The sequence below is a fragment of the Lepidochelys olivacea genome (genome assembly GCF_965140295.1).
Source record: "Lepidochelys olivacea isolate rLepOli2 genome assembly, chromosome: 19".
Lineage (NCBI taxonomy): Eukaryota > Metazoa > Chordata > Testudines > Cheloniidae > Lepidochelys > Lepidochelys olivacea.
The window spans coordinates 5,883,994-5,910,813 of NC_140429.1; the positions used below are offsets into that span (position 1 = coordinate 5,883,994).

At 58.8% G+C, this 26,820-nt stretch overlaps 1 protein-coding gene across 5 annotated transcripts in view; it reads right to left on the minus strand.

Annotated features, from left to right (window-relative positions):
• Nucleotides 1-26,820, minus strand: part of COL16A1 (collagen type XVI alpha 1 chain) — a 166,166-nt gene that overhangs the window by 59,080 nt on the left and 80,266 nt on the right. For all 5 annotated transcript variants that reach the window (XM_084652357.1, XM_084652359.1, XM_084652358.1 and 2 more), the window contains exons 2-8: nucleotides 26,101-26,223; nucleotides 15,591-15,665; nucleotides 15,325-15,442; nucleotides 7,346-7,469; nucleotides 6,332-6,607; nucleotides 5,409-5,489; nucleotides 4,572-4,697 (exon numbers count right to left, since the gene is read on the minus strand). In XM_084652357.1, coding sequence (XP_084508483.1) covers nucleotides 4,572-4,697; nucleotides 5,409-5,489; nucleotides 6,332-6,607; nucleotides 7,346-7,469; nucleotides 15,325-15,442; nucleotides 15,591-15,665; nucleotides 26,101-26,223 — 923 coding nt within the window. The remainder of the gene's footprint in view (nucleotides 1-4,571; nucleotides 4,698-5,408; nucleotides 5,490-6,331; nucleotides 6,608-7,345; nucleotides 7,470-15,324; nucleotides 15,443-15,590; nucleotides 15,666-26,100; nucleotides 26,224-26,820) is intronic.

Sequence of the window (26,820 nt, forward strand, 5' to 3'; positions counted from 1 at the left end):
TTGCATATCCTCCCTGCTGCTCAGCCTCCTGGCGCTAATTCCATAATTGCTTCCCTGAGCTGGGGAGGGTCTCAGAATACCATTTTTCAGCTGTCTCAGTAAGTCAGGCCTTGAAGCCAGCGTTACAAAAAGCACCAAGTCAGACGCCTCTGTCCTTTCTCCGCCTAACAGGTGGGGCAGGGCGCCTTCCCAGACCGCAGGGAGCAGTGGAGGCGGTTGGGAGCCATGGCCTGTGACGGCAGCCCAGCTGTGGACAGACTGGGCACTCGGAGGCGATTCAAGGGCCTGGGGGAGGCTCTGGGTCAGGGACAGGTTTGTTCCTGACACATACTGGCGGCACGGGCCGGCCCCTCACCTGGTGTAAATCAGCCCAGCTCCAGAGACTGCAAGGAAGCTACGCCGATTTGCACCAGCTGGGGATTTGGCCAGTTAGACTCGCAGGAGTCACGGTTCTGGATCAGGCTATTGGTCCACCCAGGCCGATGTCCTGCCTCCAGTCCGGCTGGGGTCTCAGGTTCGAACAGGGGCAATTTCCCCTGCAACGCGCACACACCCTTCCACAAAGCACGTCAGCTGTGGCCCATTCAGCCCTCTGCCTCCCAGCCCACACCAGTGCGATGGGGTGATGGTGGGGGGCGAGGCCGGGACCCGGGGACTGAGATTCTCATTTCTTTTTATTTTCAGTCTCCGCAACGCTAGCCCCTGGCTCCCCGAGCCATCCCGACTCCAAGCAGCACCCGGTCCTAATTCCCTCCAACACTGCTTTGCACGGGTGCCAATCCGGATTCTGGATGGAACAAGGAGGAACCAGGCCTGCTTCTCCCTTGCCAAGGCAAGACGGGGGGCAGGGCAGGTGTGTTGCACTCAGATCCAGGCAAACCAGCAGCAGAGCTGGGCTGGAAAGCAGCTTGGCAAGACTTGACCGGAAAAGCCAAATGCTGGAAAAATGCACCTCGTTAGAGACCAGGCGACCAGAGCGAACTCCAGCCGTCCCACCCACTCCAGCACAGCTGCCCACCCAGCGAGCGGTTGTAACCCACACACCTTCTGGGTGTTGTGTTCTGTCCCACCACTTCAAGAGAGTTCAGTGAGTCTGCTCTACAGCCTTAGCAATCAGCCAATCGGCTTTTAGCTCATGCGGTAGAAGCTCATGCACTAAGCTCCTGAAGTCCCTGGTTCGATCCCAGTCGCCGACGACTGGGGGGGATCTGTCGGCGTTACACGGTGACCTACACAAAAGGCTCCTGCGGGGTTTCTGCGAGCACCTGCTCCCGCAGCCCATGCCATACAGCGCTGGAGCCAGGGAAGGATACGAACCCCGCAGCTCATGCTCCTGGCTGCGTGAGCTGGGCTCCGCGCCCATCTTACATGGTGGCTGCAGTGCAGTTTCCTATTGCCCTTGGCAGCTGTTTGGGGCAGGAACTGTCTCTTTGTTCTCTTTGCACAGCTCCTGGCGCCGTGGGGGCCTGGGCCGTGGGGAGGGCTCCTAGTGCTACGGCAATACAAAGAAATAAGAAGTGACTGGAGCAAGCTAAGGATGCCCCCCTCCCCACCCCAGTACTCTTACCCTGTTTCCTCCACTGACCCCCGCTGGGAGGCACTGGGAATGGAGTAGCTCTGAGCTCCTCACACAGCCAGCGCTCCTGCCCCGCTCCCTGCAGCACCCCCTCACTGGAAAAGGTGTGAGCTACCCCACAGCCAGGACTCCTGCCCTGCTCCCTACAGCGCCCCCTGCTGGGAGAGGCTGAGATGATTACAGCTGCACTGACAAGGTCAGGTTTTCTATTGGCGTCGGGGCTGCAGCTCCGTAAGTGGGTCAGGAGGCCAGCACGGTGAGCGCCAAGGGCATTTCCCCCGCCTGCCAATGTTCCCAACACATTTGCTACCAATTTAGGGATTGTTTCCACCAACAGCTCTTCCTGAGACAGGACGTACACCACAAGGCCCCTCATCCGAGCCAGACCCCTTTTGTAAACGCGAGAACACTGGAGGAGCCCATCCTGCACGTGCTGCTGGGCCTGTCCCATCTCCCCCCTTCCACTGCTGGGATAGGAGAAACATTATCCCGTAATGTGGTTTATGTCAGCCCCAATCTGGTGACGCGCCCCTTGATTTCAACACCAAAACCGTCCCTCGTTTCTGTCTGCCACGCTGCTGGCAAGGCTCGGAGCAGCAGGAGCTTGGGAGCTCTTGGCAACCCAAAATCCTGGACCTGATTCTTCAGTTTTGTGCTGCTCTGGGATGTAGCCCTGAGCGAGACCCTCAGTGGTTTGAGCATTGGCCTGCTAAACCCAGGGTTGTGAGTTCAATCCTTGAGGGGGCCATTTAGGGATCTGGGGCAAAAACTGGGGATTGGTCCTGCTTCAAGCAGGGGGTTGGACTAGATGACCTCCTGAGGTCCCTTCCAACCCTAACCTTCTATGAGTCTATGAATCTATGAAAACACTCCCTGCAGCACGGGAGGGTCCCTCGAGCCTGTCTAGAGCTGGCTGGCAGAGGGAGTGTGCTGGGGGGTGTGGATGGAAGGAGCAGGTGGGGTGGGGCTAGGGAGTGCCAGCATCTGCAGCAGACTGCTCTACAGCTAGTTTCCACTTCCCAGGCCCAGAGAACAAGTCACAGCAGCCCTGGGGTGGCTCTAATTGCCACTGAGGGGGCTGCACTGGCCCCCAAATGGGCCCACTTCTTAATACCACTTCCGTCTCCACCTCTACAAGTGCAGAGAGACTCGGGGCCAGCTGGGGCTGGGCAGACTCATGTCACCTAATGACACAGTGAACGCTGCAGGGCAGGAGGGACGGCGTCCACCCTGCACGTCAGGGGAGGCCCCTCTGGCGTGGGGAGGCAGAGCTGCTTTGCCACACGCCCGTTCCCAGCTGGTCATGGTTAAAGGCACAGAGCCCCACAAAGGAGGGTGGGAGGCACAGGCTCCCTGGTCTCACAGCCCCACACAGGCCTCAGCTGGCCTAGGGAAGATGAAACATAAATGGTTGGCCACAACCTCTGAGGATCCAGAGTGCAGAGCTTTCCAGCAGCAGAGTGGAGAGATACACACAGCCGGGCGTAGGGGGCGGTGGTTTTCAGGGTCGAAGAGGCGAGAGGGTGAGACAGAAGGGAGACCAGGAAAGAGATGGGGCAAAAAGTGACAAAGGTAAAAGGAAACTGGCCCTTTCTTGGATCCTGTCCAGTTGCCATTGAGATGTTTGGAGCGCAGCCCTCGCGCTCTGCCGGGGATGAAGCAGGGCCGGTGAGCATGTGCCCCCGCACACCGCACTGTCTATCAGGGCAACATTAGTGAAAGCAACCAGCAGAGCTGCATTGTTTCACTGAGCCTTTTAACTCACACCCTGCTGGGTCTCTCCGGCTGCACCTACTGTGTTAGCCATCAGAGAGTGCGCTGGCTGCTCTGCTCCGCTCCGCGGGATTAGAGGGGGAATGGAAAATGGTGGGATAATGGATCAGACAGCGTTATGTGCCAGAATCAAGCTGGTAAGAGCATTATTGCACTTGGCGGAGGGAGGGGGGTGAAGAAAGGAAGGAGAGAAAATCAAAGAGATTCACAGAAAGAAAGAAAGACATCTAGGCTCCATTGCAGGGGGTAACTGACCATGCCCCTCCGTACCCAGTGCACCCCCAATCAGCCAACCCTGCTTGCTCCCCTAAAACATCTGTATCTGCCCCCCCCCACCCCAGCACATCCCTACTTGGGATGCTCAGCTCACGTCCAAAGACACCCGTTCCGGTTCCCTAATCTCATCTACACACACACCATCTGTTGTCACTGCTTAGCCTGGCTTCACACTCTTCTTACAGCTATTTCAACCCACCCCCATCATCCCCTCCTGCACCCTGATCCTTTTCCCGGCTCTTCTCCAGACTCCGTCCAGTTGGCCTGGAGCCGGTGACCATACATCCTGTTTTGGCAGGGGCAGTCCCCTTTTTAAGCCCTGTCCCGGCCGTCCCGACTTTTTTTTGGCAAAAGTGGGCGTTTGTCCTGTTTGTTCTTGCAACTTGAGTTGGCAAAAGCAAACGGAACAAATGCCCATTTGTGTCAAAAGAAAGTGCAGTGCGGAGGAATGTGCGGGGCGGGGGGAGCGGCGATACCAGCCTCCTGCAGAGGGGAAGGCAGGGCTCAGGTGTGGGGCAGGCAGGTCTTGAGCAAGCAGCAAGTGCAATACCAGCCCTATGCAGGGCGGGAGGGGCGGGGTAGGGCTTAGGCGAGCAGCTTGGGCCAGCCACATGCAGGGAGGGGGGCTCAGGCTAGCCCCACGTGGTGTCCCATTTTCCCTTTGGGAAATATGGTCACCCTATGGTGCCCAGAAATTAATGCAATATTCCAGGTAGAAGCACCCCAGAGAGAAGGACCATCACCTCCCAGCTACCTTCCTGCTCTGCGCCGGCTGCCCCAAGCGGCACTGGCTTTCCCTGCTGCCATGGGGCACAGCACACTCTTGTCTAGCTGGCTGTCAGCGCCTCTGATTCCTAGCTCCCCCTCTGCAGAGAGGATCAGGCATTCTGGGGCACTGAGCAGCCCTGTCCAGGATGTGCCCCCCTGGGCGATGCCCCGGTCTCACCTGAGTCTCCTCCAGGCAGAAGCAACGGGTGTAGACCTTGCCCTCCGTCCGCGGGTTGATCTCAATCAGATTATTGCTCTGCATGCCCTCTGCCTGCCGCCGGGTTTTGGAGGCTTCGGAAAGGCACTGCTCAAAGGAAAGCGGGGGCTGGTTTCACCCCGGGGCCTGGGCAGACACCATCCCTCCGAGGCGGGGAGCTGAAGACAGTCACAGGCACAGCCCCAGCTCCCGGCTAGCGCCAGACAAAGTGCTCAGGGCATTTCCGGCAGCGCGGCCGATTCAGGGCACCTGCCGGCTCTGCCCCCCTCCAGATCTTGGTGCCAGCGGCCGATCAAACCCATGGGCCACCTAGTGTGACAGCCGATGTCCGGCCAATGGATGCTTCAAAGGAGAGAGTAACCCCCCTCCTCTGCTGCAGCTTTTGTGGCAATTTGCCCCCTAGGCACTGCGGGGTTTCCCTGACCCAGCCAGCTGTGGCCCTTTCCCCACCACAGAGCGGTTTGCAGCCCTGCTGGGTTTCACCCTTCCTGGGTCACTGAGGAGGCGACGTCTGATCCCGACATTAAGAAGGCTGTTTGCTGCGTTTGTGAATGTCACTGGCACTGTGGCCAGCAGAGCTCCTCAATCTGCTTTCCCCACCCTGCACAGCCCCAGGAAGGCAGCTCTGGAGAACACGGCCTGGTTGCTGGGGCAAGAGGGATATTAGCCAGGGGCCTGCCCCGCTGTGTGTGGACAGGGTCAGGCTGCAGAGGAGCAGAGCAAATCCCCAAGATCCTGTGTATGCCTCCTGGGGCAGGTGCTCCCCGCCGCACTATGGAGAGCACATGCCTAACTCACCCCGCCAGCCGAGATCTCACAGCAGCCTTCCTGCATCACCATCTCCGGGTCGCAGTAGATGTGGGCCTGCTGGATGTCAAACTGCAGGGGGTGGGGGGGAGGCAGACAGGCAGACACAATCAGATCACAAAGGGTCACCCTGGGCCTCCTGGGGTCAGGGGGGCAGCCAGTTAGCACGGCACCAGGACCCCCAGGGGGCTTGGGAAAGAATCACCTTGCAGGTGCAGTGAACCTAGCCCCCGGGCCTGTACAGAAATCAGAGGGGCAGTGGGGGTAGGACAGGCTCTGGAGTCCCTTTTCTAGGCCAGGACAGCACAGCCCCCAGCCCAGGCAGGGGCTCCTGTCACCAGCGAGGGAGGAGTCTGAGTTTTCCCTGAGTGCTGGCTCAGGAAGGAGCAAGGAAGGGGCAGGGGTGGCCTCGCCCGCCTACACCCACACCCACACCCGCGCACCCAGGCGATCCCTCTCCCTCTGCCACTCCACCCTTCCCTTGCCATGCTGACCCACCCTTAATACTGTCCTCCCCAAGCCAGTTCTCAGAGATCCACCGGCCCTCTCCTCATCCAGCCCCTCCTAGAGCCTCACTTCTCCCACCGGCTCCTCAAGGCGGGAGCATTTATGACACTCCACACCTGGGCCTCCTGTCCCATTCAGTGCTCGATGCTACTCAACTGACCAGGAGAGGTCGCTGCTCAGCAATGCCAGGTGGCAGCTGCACCCACCTGCCTGGCGCCCGGGACCCAGAATTCCTCCCCGGGCCAGGCAGGGCAGGGCCCTTCAGCTGCGGGCTCAGCTCTCAGCACCTCCCTCCCTCCCCGTGCTGAAGGAAGCAAGCTGCGCGCCTCCCCCCCCGCTGCAAACCGGCCCGGGCCCGCGCGCTCCACATTGCTGGTGCGTGCGCGGAGAGACCCGGGGCGGCTCACCGGGACAGGCGTGCCACGCACGGCGTCCAGACCGATGAAGGTATTGCCCTCGCTCGCCACGCCCCGTCGGGGCTCCAGGGGCTTGGAGGAGATGTAGCTGCAGTCCACGTGGACGGAGACCAGCTGGCTCTGCACGCTCAGGGCCATCTTGTGCCACTTCTGGTCAAAGAGGGAGGAAACCCCCTTCCCGGTGAAGACGTTGCTCACAAACTCCTTCTCCTGGGCCCGGGCCTGGAACTCCAGGCTCCTCTCTTGGCCGTTGATCCCCAGGGAGAGCTAGGCACAAAGGAGATGCTCTGGCTTAGGACGCTTTCAGCGGAGAGCGAGGGAGGAGACAGACAGATGTACAGGCGGGCGCAGGGACTGGGCCGAGCTAATGCCAGCCGCTGTGGCCTCCAAGCAGAGCTGGATCCCAGGGGCTCCTTGCCCGTTGGGTTTGGAGAGACCCATCCTGGCAATAAGGGTACAGGGCTGCCCTCACACCCACTGCTATCAGCTCGGCTAACCCCACCCCTGCCTGGGGCAATGCGGGTAGAGCCATCCCTCCTCCTTGGGGGCCCAGGCCCGCCCACGTCTTCTGGCACCAGCAGGGTGTCGGAAGCCTCCCAGGATGCACTGGAGGCCGATGCGGGTGGCAGAGGGGGCGTGCGTCCCACCCCCAGCAATGCCAGAGCATGGGTGCAATTGGCTTCATCCGCCAGCGGCGAAGCACCAGAGGCAGCAGGGTGGACGGGGCGACCCGAGCCTCTTTGATCTGTAGCCTCCAGGACTGAAGTGGCCTGGTGGGACCCCGGCGCCTCTATGAGCCAGCAGTGCAAAGACTTGCAGCCACATGCGTTAACACCGCCTAGGGGACACCCTGGCCGGGGTATCTCCTGTACCACATGGCGCTTTACTTCCCTGTGTGTCCGGCTGCTCCAGGGAGCTCTAGTTCCTGGGGCGTAGCAACCGTGCTGGGGAAAACACGGCAGCAGGAGAGAGAAAGAAAGAAGGAGAGAAGGGAAGCAGAGGTACCTGGGGGTAGCCCTGCTGGTCGGTGACCTGGAAAAGGTACCAGTTCTCCTTGCTGCTCTGTTTCTTCAGGAGCAAAGTGATCACCAGGGTGAACTCATCAGGCAAGCCGTGGGGGAACACCTGTCTGGGGGGGGTGGAGAGGAGGGAAAGAGACCTAAGAGGAGGTAGAGAGGCAGCGCTGGGGGCCCCAGGGAATGGCCGGGGAGCTGGCTGCTCCTTTAGCATTGAAAGGGTCACTGCAGCCCAGCCCGGACCCTTACGAGAGGGTGAAGACGAGGGGGAAGCTCAGCTGTCCCCAAGAAGGCAGCCTGGCGGCTGCTGTTTACATCTGTGCAGACGCCTTCTTCAGTCCGGGGCGTCGGGGGCCGCAGAGCCGGACGAAGCGCAAACAGAAGAGTTCAGAGCAAAACAGGAAGTGCCCGCGTGCTGGGGGAGCGGGAGCTGTTTGTGTCTCCAGCAGGGAAGCGTCAGGGCTCTGGGCTGCTCTGGAGGTGCCAGCACTTATGAAACAGGAGCTCAGTGAGGGGCAGCCAGGCTCACGGAGCGCGGAGGGTCTGTCTGTTCTCAAAGCCGGGGCCAGCGTTGGCTAATGCATGCCAAAACCACACAACGATTCCCAGTGCGCCAAAACACACAGGAGAACAGACACCCAACACGCGCCCCCCAGACATCCCGACCCCCCCCCCAGACCCCACCAAACAGATGCACAAACGCCCCCAGCACGTGTATCCCACACTCACCCCCAAACATCCCCCAACACACATACACTCCTCCCAGACAGGCAGCCAAATACCCTGACACCCCCTAGACACCCCAACACCCCCCTCACACACACACACACTCCCAAACAGATGCATCCAACCCCCCCAAACATCTCCCAACACACACACTCCTAGACACTGAAACACCCACACCACCATGAACCCCCCAACCCAGTAGCACAACCCCCCCCCCCACGGGCCTCAAGCCAAATTCTAAAGCAATGCCCAAAGCTGAGGAAGCTCTTTGTACCCAGGCCAGCCCTGACCCAGGGTGGATGATAAATGAATTTCCACTCCTTCCCATGGATTCCTTCCCTGCCCAAAAGGCCAGGGCCTTGCCATTTTCTGCTCCCCTTGACCCAGCTCCAACCAAAACAACAGAAAAATGGCCCAGAAGTTCCCTCTTTTTCCTAAGCAAAGAAAAATGAAAGCGAAGAGTGCAGAGGCCCCAAATCCGAAACCTCTTCCTCATTCACTGCAGCAGCTGCCAACATCTGTCAGAGTCAGAGCAGACAGTGCACGTCTGTGTGGAGGTTCCACCGGACGGACTAACTCGAGCGCTGGTCATTTCCAGCTGCCGAATTGTTCCCACTGTCGCAAGAACATTGCCCAGCAGTGAGTCATGTCTTTACAAAGGATATCGCCCAGGTTATTCTTGGTTTCCATGCTGTCCGGAGCCTGCCAGTAGCTCTCTCAGAGGTGTGGATGGGACGGTCCCTGTTATCTATCCACGGGGGAAGGCCTGGGGATAAGGTCCCATCGCGCTGGGCGCCGCACATACCGTCCCTGCCTAAACAGGCAAGGCTGACAAAGGAAGGATTCTCAACTCCACTTGACAGATCGGGAGCTGGGCCACAGAAAGGTGGACTTGCCCAGGGTCACAGAGGGAGTCAGTGGCCGTGCTGAGGCTCAGCACCAGATCTCCAGAATCCCAGTCCAGCACCTTCACCACAGTGTCCTCTCTCAGTTCTCCCTACGACCCCTCTTTTTGGCAACTGGTGTCTGACCTCAGCCCAACATTTTCCCCTCCCCGTTACCAACCACAAAGATGCAGCCACCTCTGCTGGGCAGCTGGGAAAGGCAGATGGTCGTCACCCACGTTTATAAAAGCGCCCATCACCATTGCCTCTGGTCTCTCTTTGTGTCACTTCAATCAGGAGAAAAACATCCAGAGCAGAGCAAGCCCCCCAGAGCCCAGAAAGCACTCCCCAGGGGTGCCAGTTTGGAGTGGGCACTGGAAAGACCAAAGTCGGCTCATGCTGGGGAGGAGCCAGCCCCATTCAGCTCACTTAGGGGGACACGTTATTGAAAGGTACAAGGCTGAGCTGCCTGCCTCAAATGCTGCCTGGTGAGAATAACCCCCCCTTCCACCATCCAGTGCGCTGCAGAAGCTGGGTGAAGGGCAGCAGGACGAGCCACCGATCCCTGCCCCGCCCCCGTGGGAGGGGTGAGAGCAGCGGGCGCTGGCTGCTGTTAATGGGGCCGGGGAGTGAAACCAGCCTGCTGAGAACAGAGGGCATGTCACCACTTACAGCCCTGGCACGGCGGCATGGACTGAACCCAGACACGGGAGGCAGAGAGATGACCCTCAGCGTACATGTCCTGGCAGACTCTAGTGTTCATTTATAGCCATCAGGACACCTCCAAGCCATCCCAGCATTGGGGGGCTGGCATGGGGAGGGATGGCCTTCTGCCTTCTGAAGTTCCCCTGCAGTTTCACATTAGGTCACAGAATTCTTCACTGGCTGTCTTTAGCTGCTGCCACGTTCCACCCTAGAGGGGGCTGCCTTTTGACAGTGGGTGACATGATTCCTATCTGAACACGACAGAGGGTGCAGCGGATACGCAAGGGGTTGTGAGGAGGAGCCCGGGCAGGTGCTAACCCTGTTCAGATGGTTCCCTTGCCAATCCCTGTGCAGCTGGGTACAAAAGCCGGAGGCGAAGGGAGATACTTCCCGCCCAAGGAGTGAGAGACGCAAACATTTCCGGCATGGTGCAATCGCTTCTTAGGCATCAACTATTTGGCCTGCTCCTGTCCTCGCCACAGAGACAAGCTCCAGGTTGCCTGCCTATCCTGGCTCCTCATTTGCTTTCCCACTGCATGTCTGGTGCATGACCCAGCCCAGCAAGCGAGCACCAAGAGGAGGGGCTGGCAACGGTGCACCCTGAGATACAGATGAACTCAACGCTCCCCACCCCAAACAGCCACTGCAGGCCCGGACCCACCCCCCCAGCTGCGATCACTTTAGCAGCCAGCTCAAGGCGTAACTGGAAAAAGAGAGAGGAGGGGAAACCAAGGGGACTGAAAGCAGAGACTCAAAGAGGAGATGGCAGGAGTGCTTTGTGAGCCAATCACCCTCCAGCAGCTCAGCCAGAGGCCGTGGGCTCAACACCTCTGCCTTCCACACAGCACCGACCGCCAGGCCATGGTTGCTCGTGTGTAGCACCACTGATACGAAACCCACAGCCAAACCAGGAACGTCACCTACCCCCCTTCCCAGGGCTCAGCTTCATTAACAGAGAGAAACATCCACTCTACCCTTCTCCCCAGGCTGGGCTGCCCCTACAGCTCCTCCCTTGGAACAGCTCAGCCTGCTTTCAGAACACCCAATCCTGAGACAAACATCGCCAGTGACAGAGAATCCACCGTGACCCTTGTCAGCTGCTCCAATTGTTCGGTACTCTCGCTGTTAACATGTACACCTTATTGCCACTCTGAATTTGTCCAGCTTCAGCTTCCGGCCACTAGATCATGTTCGATTATTAGCTAGAGCGTATCATCAAATATTTGTGCCCCATGTCAGTACTTACAGTCTGTAACCGGGTCACCCCTGAACCTCCCGTTTGTGAAGCTAAATAAACTGAGAGCTCCCTGAGTCTATCCCTAGAAGGCAGGTTTTGCTCATCACCATTGTACGCAGCTGCTGGCCCTTGCTGGGGCCCATTCCACAGCCCTGGGGAAGGCACTTTTTCAAAGGCATGAGGGAACTCAGCTGCAGCAGGAGACCTGAGCGAGGGCCAGTTAAAAGCAATTACAACTCGACTGACCCACCACAGCCTGGCAGAATCCAATTCCTCCTTGCATGACAGAGCATTGCCTCTCCGCTTGGCTGTGGCCTGGGGAGCCCAGGATTTCGTGGGAGCCATTCCGTGTCTTGTGACCATTTGGGATTGAGGGGGACAGGGATCCGTATTGTTTGTATGACAGTAGCAGTGCTAGGCGCTGCTCATACACATGGTAAGAGATGGCCCCAGCTCTGAAGAGCTCACAAGACAGACAAGGCCGAAGTGTGACCTCACTTTACAGAATGGAGGCACAGAGAGGTTAACTGACTGGCCCACGGTCACACAGGCAGGCTGTGGCACAGCTGGGAACTGAATCCTGGTCTCCTGAGCCCCAGTCCAGTGCCTTAACCAAGCAAGGCGATGAGGGACAAGCCAAGCTGCTCCAGGCTCAGCTTGGAGAAGCAGCCACAAGTCTCCTGCTGCTCTCTGAACCCCCTGGGTCCAGGCTGGGATCGCCTGGGAGCAGAGGTTTCCACTCTGAGACATTTCCACAAGCTAGCCACAGTCCTGATGTTCCAGCAGCTGAATGGGGCGGAGGGTGGAAAATTCAAGGGCAGGAAACTCCTATTTCACCTGACCCAGTTTGCTCATCCCCAGCAGAAAGTCCCCCCCTGAATGCTGAGCTCCAGTGCACTTGAGAGCAAGCGAGCGAGCGCGCAGGGCTTCATTAAACAGTCTGAAATATCTGTTTTGGATGCCGACCTTGCCAACAGGATCTAGGCAGCTCTTGGCTTCCTCTCCGCTGTGCCAACTCTTTACCCAGCTTCTGCTTGAGAGTGGGATTAACGGTTTGGACGGGCAGAGGCTCTGCCAGGGCTGAGGCTGTGAGGAAGCCCTGCTGGGGGCGGACAGGACCCCAAAGCTCTCCCCCGGGCAGGAGCAGGTGATTACTGGTGGCTGTCCAGGACCCTCCTCTATTCCCCACTGTTTTTTCATGTGGGGTTCTTTATAGAGGGGTGCGAGAGAAATCAGCAGGAAAGGCTTGAAGTGATTAAGTAACTAATCCAAGGTCACACAGGGAGTCAGTGGCAAAGCCAGGAATTCAGCCCAGGTCTCCTGAGTTCCCAGCAGGGGTCCTAACGACCAGGCCATCTTTCCTCAGGGCCGGGTACCCTCTAACCTGCATTGTGAGCTGGAGCTTGCTAGAGCTGGGTCAGGGACAGGGTGAGCCAGCTGGATGTGGGAGCTGTTTATACCACATGCCCTTTGGGGCGCGGGGCCTAGCAACCGGCTTCCCAAGGCGACAGGTAGCTGGAAGGAGACGGACTCGCTCCTGGCTCCCCCCACTCACACCTGCACCTGGACTAGCCAAGCCGGTGGGAGCTTCCAGTCACTGAGAAAAGAGCTATGCCCGTCCCATCCACAGCTACCCACTGGGCAACTGATGCTGCAGCCCTGATCCTCACGCTCACGCTCACACTCAGTCCTTCCCCGGCACCATGCACGTTTACACGGGCCATGGGGGAGCCACTGCGCAAAGGAGCGTGCGTGGGAAAGAAGCCCGGGTTGCACAGGATGACGGGAGAGGGCCCAGCGGGGCAGTCTCCAAGCGGCCAGCCCCTGCTGAAAGGAACAGCCTGGCTAGTCACTGCTAAGCATTTCAACCCGCCAGTCTAGACCCATCCCGCGGCTTGCCAAGACGGGGATAGAAAACACACGCACAGAGTGGCTATTGCATAAGGCCCTGGCCAGCGTCCCGGCTGAATTGCTTCACTACATGATTTACTTTCGAGGATTAAGATGGTCCTCGCTGCACACAGCCTGCAGCTGGGACACCCGCGCACCCCCTGCCCTGGGAGCCTCCAACCCAGACCTGCTCTGCCACCCCAGCACGGTGCGCACAACTGACCCAGCTGCCAGCTCCCACACTGGGGAGGGGGCCCTCCACAGCGCGATCCTCAACATCCCACCCAGCCCCAGGAGGGTGCTGGGCTTGGCCCTGTGACCATAACCTTGCCCCGGCTCTCTGCCAACTCTGCTTTCCATAGCACAGAGCCAGCCTCTCTGGATTTGGATCAGGGCTCCTGCGCCGGGCGGCAGGCAGGAGAAGGAGCTATGGGAGCCATGGTGCAGGGTGGGCTCCATGTCTGACCATTGGGCAGGGCAGCCGGAGATGGTGACAAGCCCATTAGTCGGGAAGGAAAGAGGGGAGTCGATTTGGGTTCCAGACTGAGCAGCAGCCTCCCGAGGTGCTGAGGTCCGAGGGGTCCTCCCAGAGTCTTCTCCTCACTGGCTGCACAGGGCTCCCCATGCAGCAGCTGGAGGCCCCAAGGATGAGATTTCCCCTCCCCTCACAAACAGGCCCTTCCAGGCTCCCCCAGGCTCTGCAGCAGCCACATAATTCAGGTCTGAAATCACCATAGACGCAAAGGCTCAATGCCGGGCAGGGTCCCTTCCCTGCCTTGTGTGACCTAAAAGACCCCAGGACGCTTTTCATAAGAGCAGGGGTTTGCCCGGGTGCTGTTGGTGAGAATGTCCCCTTGCCACCTGCGCTATGAACCCGCCAGCTGCTACCCTCCACCCCAGAGGCAGCTGTGACAGCTGTAATCTGCAAGGTGCCAGGCAATGCTCTGGGCAGAAGATGCATGCTCCAGACATGGGTGGTGTTATTATTCCTGAATAAGCAGCTCACTGCTCAACACCGGTGGGGGGGGCGGGGGGGAAGGGGGCAGCAAAGCTCCCAGCTCAGCATCATTTGCCAAGCAGTTGCTGAAGCAGAGCGCAGCGAAGAGCCTGACCCTTCGTACCCGTACGGAGGAGCTGCTGCTGAGAGAAGTGATTTGTGGGGTCTAATGAGTCTGACCTTGCCCCTTTAAACAAAGCGAGTGGGGAAGAAATTCCGACTGCTGTGTCTTGCCAGCCTCGGAGACCCAGACATTGCTTTCTCCTCCCTAACGCTTGGGGCTTAGAGCAAGGGGGGCAGTGAGCTGGGAAACCCGGGCTAAAATACTACCGCCGTATTCCAGAGCCACACACCCTCAGACACATCGGAGCAACACCCTGCCCAAGGATCAATGACAGTGGAGTGGGTCGTCAGGCCATAGCTAAGGCTGGTGCAGAGTTCTCACGAATGGTACAGTATTCTCCAGGAATGGAGCCCTCCCACTGGACAACACTCTGCGCCCGTAATAAGACTGCGGTGCTCTGCATTAATGGTTCAGATACACTGGAGTGACACCTGGTAACCCCAAAACACACACAGCAGCATTCCAGAGTAAGGGTTCAAGACAGCAGAGGAAGACATCTCTTACGAATACACAGCACTGTATAGTCATTCACTAAAATACCACGGCAGCAGCCAGGTGGCTGCCGTGGTTTGGACCACGACTGCAGGAGAGGGCTGTAGCAGGGGCTAGGGTGTTGGCCTGCCAGAGCTGTTTTCCCAGCAGGGCTGGGACAAAGGAGACCAGAAACACAGGCGGATGGCAGAGGCAAGCCAAATCCACCTCCAGGGAAAGCCACCCACCTCAGCAACTGGGGAGAGAGGAGTGAAGTCAGGTGACTTCCCCAGGCTCTGCCCCTACCCCCAATCCATCCCGCAGCATCACGCCCCACTGAATCACTGCTTCTCTCCCTGCACACGAGGTAGTGGCCCGGCTATCCCGGAGAGGCGCAGAGTGCCTTTCAGCTCCTGAGAGGGACAGTCAGCAGCTGCCGCCCTGGGATTTCCAGGCCTGGCTGCCTGCCAGCCAAGAGCTTGGTTGTGAGAGGAGGCAAGTCACAACACATCAGCATGCAGCAGGAAGAGCAGGGCACCGGGCCGGAGCGTTCTGCTAACCAAACAAGTGGAATCCGCAGTGCAGCCCTGGCTCACCTGGGCCCCGGTGACAGCACATGGCCCACAGAAGCATCCCCGGCCCACAGGAGCCCTCCTTTAGTCTGCACTGCGCAGCCCGGGAGCAGGCTCAGACGCACAGGGTGGGAGCTTCTGCCTGTTCTCTTCAGGGCAGGGCTGTTTTGCACTGTGTGTCTGTACAGCCCCTAGCACTTAAAGGCCACATTCTCAATTGGGACGTCCAGCCACTTCCTGCAATCAGTGGCTTCAAGTCTGGGGGTCTGGCAGCCCCCTGTTGGAAAGGAACTCCCCCCTGTGCCTTTCTCAGTTAACCCTTCACCACCCAACGGTAACAGGCGGACCAGCTGGGTACTTACTGCGTGGGTTGGACCAGGGGTGTGCTGCCCAGCCGGAGGATCAGGGGCCCTTTGGGATTGCGGATTTTCTTTACAGATGAGGTCTTCAGAAGAGCAAACCGCTTAATAAGATTAAAACCTGCAGGAGAGGGGTGGGGGCGGAGGGGGGGGGAGCGGAACACAGGTGAGACTCAGGTCGCAAAGCTCCCGGCCTGCTGCAGGATGGATGGTCCTGCCGAGCCAGGAGAGCGGCCAGCCCGGCCAGGCCTTTTGGCCCGCACACTCACCGGTTATATTGACATGCTTGTCACTGGCCTGGTCTAGCTTCAGCCCCTCCTGCTGCAGACGTGGACATCGCTCACCTGGAAGAGAGACCGCTGTCAGCGACAACAGGCCCGCAGCGCTCAGATTGCCAGCGAGCCGTAAGAGGCGGAATGGGAACCCAGGGGTCGGGCGTGGCCACAGGGCTTCCCCCACACTGGCGCCATGCTCGCACGCGGACCCCAGTCAGCAGGCCCCTGAATGCGAGTGTCCCCAAGGTGTGGCTGCCAGGACTGACTAATAAAAACAAGCCCCCAGCTTCTCACTGAGCCGCGTGAAGGTGGCTTGGTCTGGGCGTCGGGGTGACAGGTTATGAAGCCCTATCCGCTGCTAGGTTGTTCGATCAGATTTGTACCAAGGGGCCCGATATTGTCCCCACCTGGCAGCAGTAAAACCAGTCTGGAGGGTCCACAGGCAGCTCAGAGCGGAGAGGGTCCTGCAGCACAGACATTAAGGATCGAGCAACCCACGGGCCACTAATGCAGCCCCTGTCCTAGCGGGGCCCCTTCTGCTTAGGGTGGAGGTGCATTGGCAGGGCAGTGGGGGGGACACTGCGCCCCAACTGTCTGTGCTGTCTCTGTTCTGGTGATAACCAGGAACCTCAAATCTCCAGGGTTCTTCCACTGGCACTTTTTGCTGGCGTGTTTTGAACAGGCTCTTTGCACCAGTTTATTGACTCATATTTTCCCCCTGCTCTGCCATGCTGGGAAGGTGATTAATTTGCTCCAGCCTCAGCAGAGTAGGGGGAGATTCTCCCCCCTCCACCGAATTATGCAACAGCATTGCAGGCCCCCATCGCATCTTCCCTCAGCCTCTCCGCTTCGGATCCAGCAGGGCCACCGGGGTCTGGGGACTGATCATATTCCCCCTCATCAATCACGCTGGTGGCTGGCAGGTCTGAGATCATTTCCCCCCTCAAACTATTGGAATGAACCCACGCCAAAGGGTCTTGTTCAGTCTGCCAGGCCAGAGCGGATTTAACGCCAAAAAAAAAAAAAACCCCATCCAGCAAAGGGCAGATCCCAGCTCCCCTAGAAATCCCTTTGTCCCAGGGTCCCCCAGGCCCTGTTCCTGCTCTCGGAGTCGATGTTCTATCTCGCCCCACCGCGCATGCACCGTGCGTACTCGAGTGGCTGAAGAAAGCCACGAGCTGTGGGGCTGCAAGGGGCAGAACGCACACTTCTAATGCCACTGGTCACTCATGTGGGGACCTCTGCTAACCAGCAGGGTTTGTGGTGTCCCCAGCCTGGAGAGCTGCTGGCTAAGGGCAGCCGAAGTCGCAAGCCTTTGCAAAGAGGTTTTCCCTGCTCCTGGGGGCTAACTCTCTCCCACACCACCCCCTTTCTGCCCCTTTAAGCTTCTTGATGTCAGGAACCCAGAGATGGATCTGAGCTGCGATTCTGAATTTCGAACACCCCCAAAAAGTCAGATTCCTTTAGGGCTCATGGGTTAATTACATTCCTTACCCCCAACCCACCTTCCCCTGTTGCCTGATGTCACTTCCTAGCATGTGTCTACCCCCAAACGCCCCCCTTTCTGCGACCTGGCCATGGCTGCTGCCAGGAAGCTGAGAGACAAGTGGGAGGATGGGGATTAAGTCAGCTGGGAAATGCGAGTCGCCTGCTGTTTACGGCATCCTGGGCCAACTCCTGGGAAAAACAAACCATCTCCAAGTCAAGGCGCTGGAATATGATCCCTGCTTGGTGGCAGGCAGGATCGCAGATAGCCAGAGACAGGGCAGCACACGCTGCATGGCGGGGGGGGGTCTTTCTGCTGTTCCCCAGGGGTTGTTGAGGGGCTCCGGTCCCTCAGCCCCTGAGCCGGTGCCTGAGGCTCTGGGGGATCCGCTCTGGTGGGGAGTTGACCGTCTTCCTTCGTGGATTCGGAACTGCTCCCATCCCAGTGGCTGCACCGGCACCATAACCAAAGAGAGAGTTGCTAGGGCAGAGCAGGGCAGGGGGGGTGTCTCGCGGTGACCGACCAACCGAGGCGGGGCGGGCGTCCCAGGAACTCTCCCAGCAAAAGGGGGAGGTACCAGCCTACTGCCCAGGGCACAAAGTGGGGAGCATTGCAGGGACCATGAGAGGTGGGCAGAGCCACGGTGCTACAAACTAGCCCCTTGGTGCTGCTCTGACCTTAATGGGGGGGAACAGCCCCCTGGAAACCCACTGGGCAAGGGGCCTCCTTGGACGGGCAGAGCTGGCATCGGGGATCTACCCCTGCAGTCAGTCTTAGCAGTTGGATGCATGTGGTACCAGCCGTGCATCAGGATTCTTGGCTTCTCAGGGCCCACAGGGGACCTGGGGGAAGCAGTGTGTACATCAGAGCCACTCAGGGGCTGCTCTAATGCTCACTGGGGCCAGGCAGACCCAGGGAGTACCAGGAAGCTCAGAGGCACCTTTCTGCCCTGCTCCGTTCCAGAGTCGAGTGCAGGGACAGAGTAACTGCCAAACGGGGCCAGAGAGAGACAGAGAAAGGGAATTGGAGAGGATGGGACCAAATGAAATTCAACGACAACAAATGTGAGGTGCTTCACTTAGGGAAGAAAAACCAAATGCACAAATACAGGGTGTGGGGGGGGAAGTGGCTTGGCAGCAGCACTGCTAAGAAGGAGCTGGGCATTGTGGTGGATCACAACCTCGACATGAGTCTGCTGTTGCAAAAAAGGCAGATGCAATTTTAGGTTGCATTAACAAAGCCATGGCATGCAAGTCACAGGCTCTGCTCGGTGCTGGTTCAGCCTCAGCTGGAGGACCGTGTCCAGTTTTGGTCACCGATGTATAGTAAGGATGCAGAGAAACTGGAAAGGATCCAGAGGCGAGTAACAAAGATGATCAGAGGGACGGAATACAAGCCGTAAGAGCAAAGGTGGAAGGAACTGGGTATGTTTAGTTGGGAAAAGAGGAGATTAAGGGGGACTTGATAGCGGGCTTCAAATACTTGAAAGGCTGCTGTAAGAAAGATGGAGGAAAGTTGTCCTCTCTTGCCACAGAGGGCAGAACAAGAGGCAGTGGGTTCAAACTACAGCAGAGCAGATTTAGATTAAATCTCAGGAAAACTTCCTCATGGTAAGAACAGTAGGACAGTGGAACAGACACCTGGGGAGGTGGTGGAAACTCCTTCGCTGGAGATTTTCAAAAGGAGGCTGGAGCCATCTGTCTTGGCGAGTTTAGACACAACACATCCTGCATCTTGGCAGGGGTTAGGCTAGATGACCCGACCCTTATTGTCCCTTCTAACCCTACGGTTCTATGATTCTGTGGAAGAGGAGACTGAGGGGAAGAGACACCTGCAGCAGGGAGTCCTCAGACAGGCCTGGGAGGACCCAGAGCTCCAGGTCCCCGAAGAGGGATGGGACAAGCATCTCCGCTCCCCTCCCTAGCCAGCCCAGACACTGTGAGGCTCGTTGCTTTCCAATGCCCGGTTCTGCTGGAAGCATTTCCTGAAGCTCCGGCGGCACCCCGGTGCCTTGAGCTGACCAGCCCCAGGGATACCAGGCCGCAGCCCGCATCTGAACGTCCCTGCACAGAGCTTGCTGCCGGGGCCCCCGGGGAAGGGCTGCGCGGAGAAGGCAGCCGGGGAGCTGAGCAGAAGAAGAAAAGGGGGAACCTGCTGGCCGGGAGGAAAGACTCTGCGCTAGCTGGAGCCAAACGGCACTTTGCCCGAAGCCACAACCTAGAACATCGGCTTCTCCGCTGCCTCCTGCAGATCCCCCAGCGCTGCGGGAAGAAATTCACACAAACCCCAGGGCAAAAAGCAGAAGTAACAGGAGCGCTGGCTGGGAGCAAACGGATCTGTCCGCAAGGCTGGGTTAGCACGGTGCCCCCCAGCCAGGACAGAGGGGTAACGGGTAGCTCCAGACTCCCCCGTGAGGGGCGCGTGACAGCACAGGGCTCCTGGGTTCTGCCACTGACTCCCGGGCAGCCTTGGGCAAGGTGTGCTGGGAGCCTGATTCTCATCTCAGGCTGCTCCGGGCACATGGGCCGTTTGCAGTCCCTGTAAGGCCCCGTGCCAGAGTGGGGCGGAGCGGCCACAGTGTGAAGAAGAGTCAGACGTGGCCGTTCTGATCCAGAGTCCATTGAGGCCAAAGGAAAGAGTCTGACTGACTTCAGCGGCCTTTGGGTCAGGACTCCAGGGCCCGCGTTTCAGAAGTGTGGAGCGCTCACAATTCCAGCCAAAGTCCCTGGACGCAGGGAGCGCCCGGCATCTCTAAAAACCAGGCCCTTTGCCTCCTGCTGCAAAGCACAGCCCTCTCCCCCTTGAGCTAAAGGACTAAGCTCCTCAGCTAGGATCAGTAGCAGGCAGCTACAGAGGGAGGCAAAGCTGCACTGGGCCAGCGTGAACACTGCTCTGACCCTTTACCAGCCATGCAAACAGGGGATCATTAGATATGCAGCTTCTTCTGGGGTGGCAGCTGTTTAACAGCTCACAGCAATACCACCCATCCGCTGAGGAGAGGAAGAGGAGAATACCACATCCAGCTGAATCTGCTGTGTGGGGGATGGTATCACAAAAAACAGATTTGGGCAGGGCACTGAGGCAGGCATGGTCAGGGTCTGTTTCCGGGATTTCCAGGGGTAGCTGCACATGAGCGAAGGCTGCAGAGAAATTGCTTGTGTGAGTTGAGGGAGAAGTTTCTGCAATGGTGCCATCTTCCTGGCCGCTTTCCTCCGCCTGCTTTCAGACGCAAGAGCAGAGTTGACTCTCAAAATATCCTTCCAGCCGAAGCCAGGAGAAAGCATGCGTGGGGGGAGAGGATATGCCAGGCCTGTCTTAGTCCAGAATGGAGAGTCTGTCCAAAGAAGAATCCTCCTTTATACGAACAGGCAGAGCCATGGAAAGCAGTCTGGCAAAGTTCAGTCCGCTTTGTCCACGTCTGTCTCTCTTCGGAGCTCCAGCAAGTTGACTTGGCAGGATTGTTTGTGGTAACAGGGAGTGTTAAGTGAGACTGTCCCCCAGAGGCTGATTGGGAATTAGTAGCCACAGGCGCACTTGAGGCAGGATGGCCCAGGGCCTAGGCCACTTACCTTGTGCCAGGACACCTGGGTTCTATTCCAGCTCAGATGGTAAGCAGCTGGGTGGCCTTTCTCCATGCCTCTGTTTCCTCACCCGCCCTGTTAAGAGTGTGAGCTCTTTGAGGCAGGGCCTGTCTCTCACCATGTGGTGTGATGGGGGCTTGTTGGCGGGGGACCTCAAGGTGCTACCATAGGTCAAATAATTATCCAACCAGGAAACAAACAGTAGCACATGGCCCTTGGGCTGGATTTTAAGAAGCGCCTCCGTACCAATCTGGGCCCCTTCGATGCCTCTGAGCGGTTCTGCAAACCTGGCTGCATGGGTCCAATCAACGCAGCTCAGATTTCAGGGAATGAATTCTCACCAGCAGGAGAAAAGCTGTTCTACAAACGAACTGGCAACGATCACACCAGCTCCCAGGCAGTTGGCAAAGAGAGGAAGGGAAAGTTCATGGGCAAAACCCTTTGATCTGCTAAATGCCGTTCCCCTCCCAGGTACGGTGCAGATTGCTGACTAACAACGGAGAGAACAAAAGCTTTGAATGGGACGACCTGAAACAGCTTCTCGTGTTTCCACATTCCCCTGGGGTGCTGGTACCGACGGGAGGAGAAAAGGGGAGAACCCGGGGCGGGAAAAGGGGCATGCAAGACGGGCTGTAAACGGAAAGGAGTCTCGTGATCATTGTGTGTGACAGTGAGCAGCGGGCCCCATGGGGAATGCTTTCCCAGTTCCTTCTATTTCAGAGCGAGAGCTGTTTGCTCTGGGGTTGCAGGTGTATTATTATTCCTGGGTGGCTTTATTCGAAGTGACTTGCCACTGCACGCGCCTCCTCCCAGCTGGCTGCCTCTGGCTGAGCCAGCTCGTCTACAAAGCGGCCAGTTTAATAGCATGTGAGCCTGCCTGGTCAGAGCACCAGGGCTCCTGTATTCAGATCCCAGCTCCCTGAGCAGCTCCCAGATCCCAGCTGGCCGACCAAGTGACGCCACTTGGCCTTCCCAGCTAGCTACCGAGTTTACTCCTGCAAGCCCTGTTCGGCTGGCCAGGCGCAGAGCCCACCACTGCTGCAAGCGTTTCAATTGCTTTTGCGTGCATGGGGTTGCGTGCTTGTCCATGTGCCGAGCTTGGCACATGCATGCTGCAAGCCGGGGGCTGACGGAGAGGTGTGACCCGGCCGAAGGAGCCCAGCAAGTCCAGGGGTCAGATCCCCACTGGGACAGCAGCTCTCTCTGTGGCCTGGGCCGAGTCACCTCTCCACATTAGCCTCCCCATCTGCAAGGTGAAGGCATCGATTCCTCCGGCCTCAGGTGCATGCAAGGCTAAATCAGTTGATATCTGCCGAGTGCTTAATAGGTGATAAATGCTGGGCTATTCCCTGGGGTCTCCCCACTGTATTTCCCCGTGTCTCCCTTTGATCCCAGGCCCGAGACCTGTAGTAACAGAGAACACAACTGAAAGCAGCTGGTGCCAAGTCCTCACACACACCCATGGGGAGCAGCCTGACTTGGCCAGGGGCAGGCGCGCGATGATCTAATGAGCCTAAGATCCGAGCTCTGGCACGTGCTCATGGGCAAAGGAGGCTGCTGGTGTCCAGCTGGCAGCAAGAGCCCCGCTAATAGCAAGAGGGATCTGTGCCAAGCAGGAGGCTCCATTAGTGACCTCAGTGCAGGCTGCGGCCCCGCCCAGCAGGGCAGCAAACTCCCCGGCCCTCGCTGCCTGTGACGATTCAAGGAGTCTCCCCACCCCAAGGGGGCTTTGGGAAAGCAGGGCCCCGGCTGCAGAGCCAGGCTCCTGAGCCTCACTCGGCTCGGCAGGCCTACTGGGCTCCGACTTCTCCTGGCATCCGTCAGCAGAGCCAGCTCCGAAGCAAGCCGGGGTCCGGGCTGGGAAAGGAGAAGGAGCAGGGAGGACAGTGGTGGGAGCCCTACTGGGGTGGGGGGCTGCATCCTCGGCCTGTCCATACTAGCAAGGACTTGGGGCCAGGTCAGCAGTTTATGGGATGCTCGACTGAGCTGCCCCGACCCCCAAGGGCCGGAGGAGAAGGGAATCCACGCAGAGGGGCTACAGCACTTTAACCTGCAGGCCTCCTTGGCTAGCAACCCACCTCCACGGCTGATCCCAGTCTCCAGAACCCCCAAGTCTCTCTCCAAATGGCTGATTCCAAGGTTCCCACATAGCCTGGCTTGGCCCTCTCCCCACCCTCCCCTGTATCCTGAATGCGAATCTCCTGGCTCTGCTGATTCGCAGGCAGGAACCTTGCCACTACTCCTGCCTGGCATCTGCCCTGTGGAGACCAAGGGCCTGAATCTTCATCGCCCGGCCTCTCTCCGCCACCCTTCTGACGGGCAGTGCTCCGCACTCACTCTGCACGTGGGCGAGCAGCGGCGCTGGGGCAGGCCATGGAGAGTCAGGCCTCGGAAGGGCATGAAGGTTGTGGGGAAGCGAGGAAACTCGGAGCCAGGACTCCTGGATGCCATTTGCAGTTCAGACGCTGGCTGTCAGTGTGAACCTGATCAAACTGCTTCCCCTCCTCTGTGCCTCAGTTTCCCCGTCCACAACTCAGGGATGATGCCGCTCAGCCGGGAGGCTATATTAATTAACACTGGCAAAGTGCATTAGAGCCCATGGAGGGTCAAACTGTGTTGATGCCAAAGTGTGCACAGTATTGCTCATGGGTTGTATTATCCATCAGCCCCAGCCCCCTCTCCTCGTGGACGGAGAGGCAGGAAAGGGAAGTGCCAGACTGGCACTCAGCGATGGCTCCAGGCAGGGAGAAGAATTTTCCAACTGCCTAGGCCCCGATGAGCCTTTGACCATCTACGGAGGAGGAAACCAGGCCCACCGGGATCATATGGCCAAGGCGTGGGCTGGACAGCCAGCCCGGGAGCCAGACCTTAAAGGCTCCACCACTGAATAGCAGCACGCGTGACCCCCAGCAACCCTTCCTCGGTATCCTGCGACAGCCTGCCTCCATCCCCCCTCAGGAGCACTTGCGAGACACGGGGACCCACCGACCCTTTGTGAACTTGCCAGGGCCTGGCACACAGGCTTAAGCCCCATGGGATGGCCCAGCCAGCCCTCAGTGCTGGCCCGCTCCCGGAGCAGGAAAGCATCCCAGCTCTGCACAGAGATTGCCTGTGTGCGGGGAAGGAGAAGGGGTGGCCGGCATGGGCAGTGAAGCACCAATGGCAAATCCCACCTGTGACGAAGTGGGATTGTTCTTAATGTTTCCTCTGAATAGTGTGGGGGCACCTCAGTTTCCCCTAGGCATTTCTTAAGTCTCTAGGTGGTGGGATAAGGGGGTGTAATTGTTGCAGAGCAAAGGGCCAGTGTACATAAGTGGCCAACACTCTGTCTCCTGGCAACTGATGGCCTGGGCCTTTCTCCCTGCAAGTTGAGAGCTAAAGGGTTGGAGAACAAAGGAATCTGGTGACCTCCTGGCCCGGGAAAGGGACAAAGCCCAGAGGAGGAGGGGCTGGAGAGAGTTTCAGTTTGGGGCTGGCTGGGGACATGGAGTGAAGGGCAGATGTGGTTGTCTGGCTCACTGCCCCCCCAAAATGGACCCGGCTGAGGGGTCCTGTTCTCTGCACCTACAAGCTGTTTTAGACCATGTTCCTGTCGTCTAATAAACCTGTGTTTTACTGGCTGGCTGAGAGTCACGTCTGACTGCGGAGTTGGGGGGCAGGACCCTCTGGCTTCCCCAGGACCCTGCCTGGGTGGACTCGCTGGGGGAAGCGCACAGAGGGGCAGAGGATGCTGAATGCTGCCAGGTCAGACCCAGGAAGGTGGAAGCCGTGTGAGCTGTGTGCTCTGCAGACAGGCTGCTCCCAGAGAGGAGACCTCACCAGGGTCCTGCCTGGCTTCGTAGGGAGCAGTTCCAGAGCATCGCCCGGGGACTCTGTGACACCAGCACAGACGGGTTTCACGGGTGAGTGGCATTTTGTTACTGCTTCACAGGCCATGTGGGGCTCGGAAGGAGCCTTCTGCTCTCCGGCGGGTTAGACAGACTTGGGTCAGAGGCAGAAACAATCGATGAACAGCTTTGCGCTTTACTCGGCATGTTGCACCAGGCTGAGCCGGCCAGACCCGGCTTTATTCCCGAGCCAACGCGGAAAGCGCTGTCCTACCTTAACCAGCAGCCCCCGGGAGCACTCTCCCTAGGTGTACATACAGACTGTCCCCATCACTGGAGCCCTACACGTCTCAGGGAATTCCCCCCAGGGGGCAGGGTGGCCCAGGGGTTAGAGCGATGGTCTTGCTATCTCACTTAGGCCCAGATCCTCGGGGCTATTTGGGCACCGAGCGCCCACTGAGATCAGTTTGAGTCTCTCTGGGCCCCAGTTCCCCATCTGTGCCATGGGGATATAGCCCTGCCCTGGCTCTCGGGGCACTGCGAGGGTAAACGTGGGCAGGACTGGGAGGAGCTCGGATACTCTGCTGGCGGGAGAGCTGGGAGATGCAGCGCATGTGCCTTCCAGGGGTTCTCGCAACAAATGGCCACTCTGACACAGCCGTATCCGTCCCTGCTTCCCGTGGCCCTCCAGCGAGAGCCTGCCCCGGGGAAGGTGGGGCGGGAGCTCACCAGCCTGCCTGTACCCCAGCCGGGCAGGAGCTGCCCAGGGGAATGCCCTGCTGACCAAACACGGCAGCCACCTCCACTGACCAGCGCCATGCACACCGGCCCCCGTGCGTCCAGAGGCGCTGCCCGGAGCCCCCGAGGAGGCTGCGCGGTTCAGGGCCCCGATCCCTGCTAGCCCTCCCAGCGCAAACCCCAAAGCGGCGCATCTCACTGCCCTTGGTAACAGGTAGTCAGGAACAACAGCTGGGCACTGCAGGGAGGGGCCGCTGCTTTGCCCCGTCCCAGTCCTCGCCCATGCTTCGGAGGCTGTCGTGGCCACAAAAAAAATCCACCGGTGGCTGCACGTGGCCCCATCTGAGAGATGCTGCGTGATACCCAGGACAGCGCTGATGTGCCAAGGACAGCACCCCCTGCAGGAAGGAGCCGTCGGGCTGTGCTCGGCTCCCGCGCTCTGCAGGGTGGGGTGCCAGCTCCGAGTACGAAACACCCCAAGTCTCTGACAGCCACCTGAGCAGCTGCCTGGGAAAAGCAGCCCCCTCCCCACACCCGCACGCAGTGCTGCCCTACTGCAACACGCTGGCACTGGGATTTGAACCCATCACCCCCTGGCACAGGCACAGAGAGACCTGACCCCTCCCTTCCTACACATGGCTCTGCCTGTGCATCTCATTCCTGCCCTGCAGCCCCCCCTGTTATCCCAGCCCTGGGCTCCCCAAACACAGCTCTACCAGCGCCCCTCAATCCTAGCCCCCATTGCTAGTCTTGCCCTGGACTCCCTGCCAATCTCCCCTCCCCATCCCAGGGGTGAGTCCCCCAGACACAGCTCAGCCAGTGCCCTGCAGACCCAGCCCCCAGCCAGTCCGTTCTGAGTGCCACTCTCTTACCTGCTTTGGATGCAAGGAGCTTCCCTCCTGTGCAGGTGCCAAGGAGGCCAGCTAGGCAGAGAGCAGAGACCCAGGCTCCCAACATGGTGCCCCCAGGGGGGTCAGGGACCAACGCTGCTGCCTCTGGAAGTGGAAGAAACCAGTCATAAGTAATATGCTCAATGAAGATGGGCACAATCCTCTCCTTAGCACCCGTGAGCCTGGCCTTACTGTCCCAGCAAGGATCCATTCAGGTCCAGAGCAGTGGGCAGGGGTGTCAGGGGACTTAACGGGCACAGTAGGCGGTCCAAGCATGGTTTGCAGAGCGGGTGCTATGGGTACGTTCAGGCCCAAGGCATAACGCACGGGAATGATCCCTTGCTAACAGGGCTATTCATGAAGACCCCGGCTCAGTAGGGATGGGCCCAAACCAAAACCCCAGCTCTCTGGGATATCCAGATCCAGGATTTGCTGCTCTGACCCAGCCAGCCCCGTAGTGAAGGGTGGAATGGCAGAGATGTCTGTGCCCAAGCTCAGCATCAGAACCTGCTCTTTCACCCACCCTAGCTGTAAACACCTGGGTGTGTATCATATCCAGGGTATCAAGCGTGCCTGTCGCCGTTTGCACATGGGTCTACGAATGGCTGCCCCAAAGAGCAGCCCAAGAGACAAGCGCTGGCTAGAGAGAGACGGGGGAGTCAGCAGGGGCTTCGAGGAAACACCGAGACAAGACAGACACCA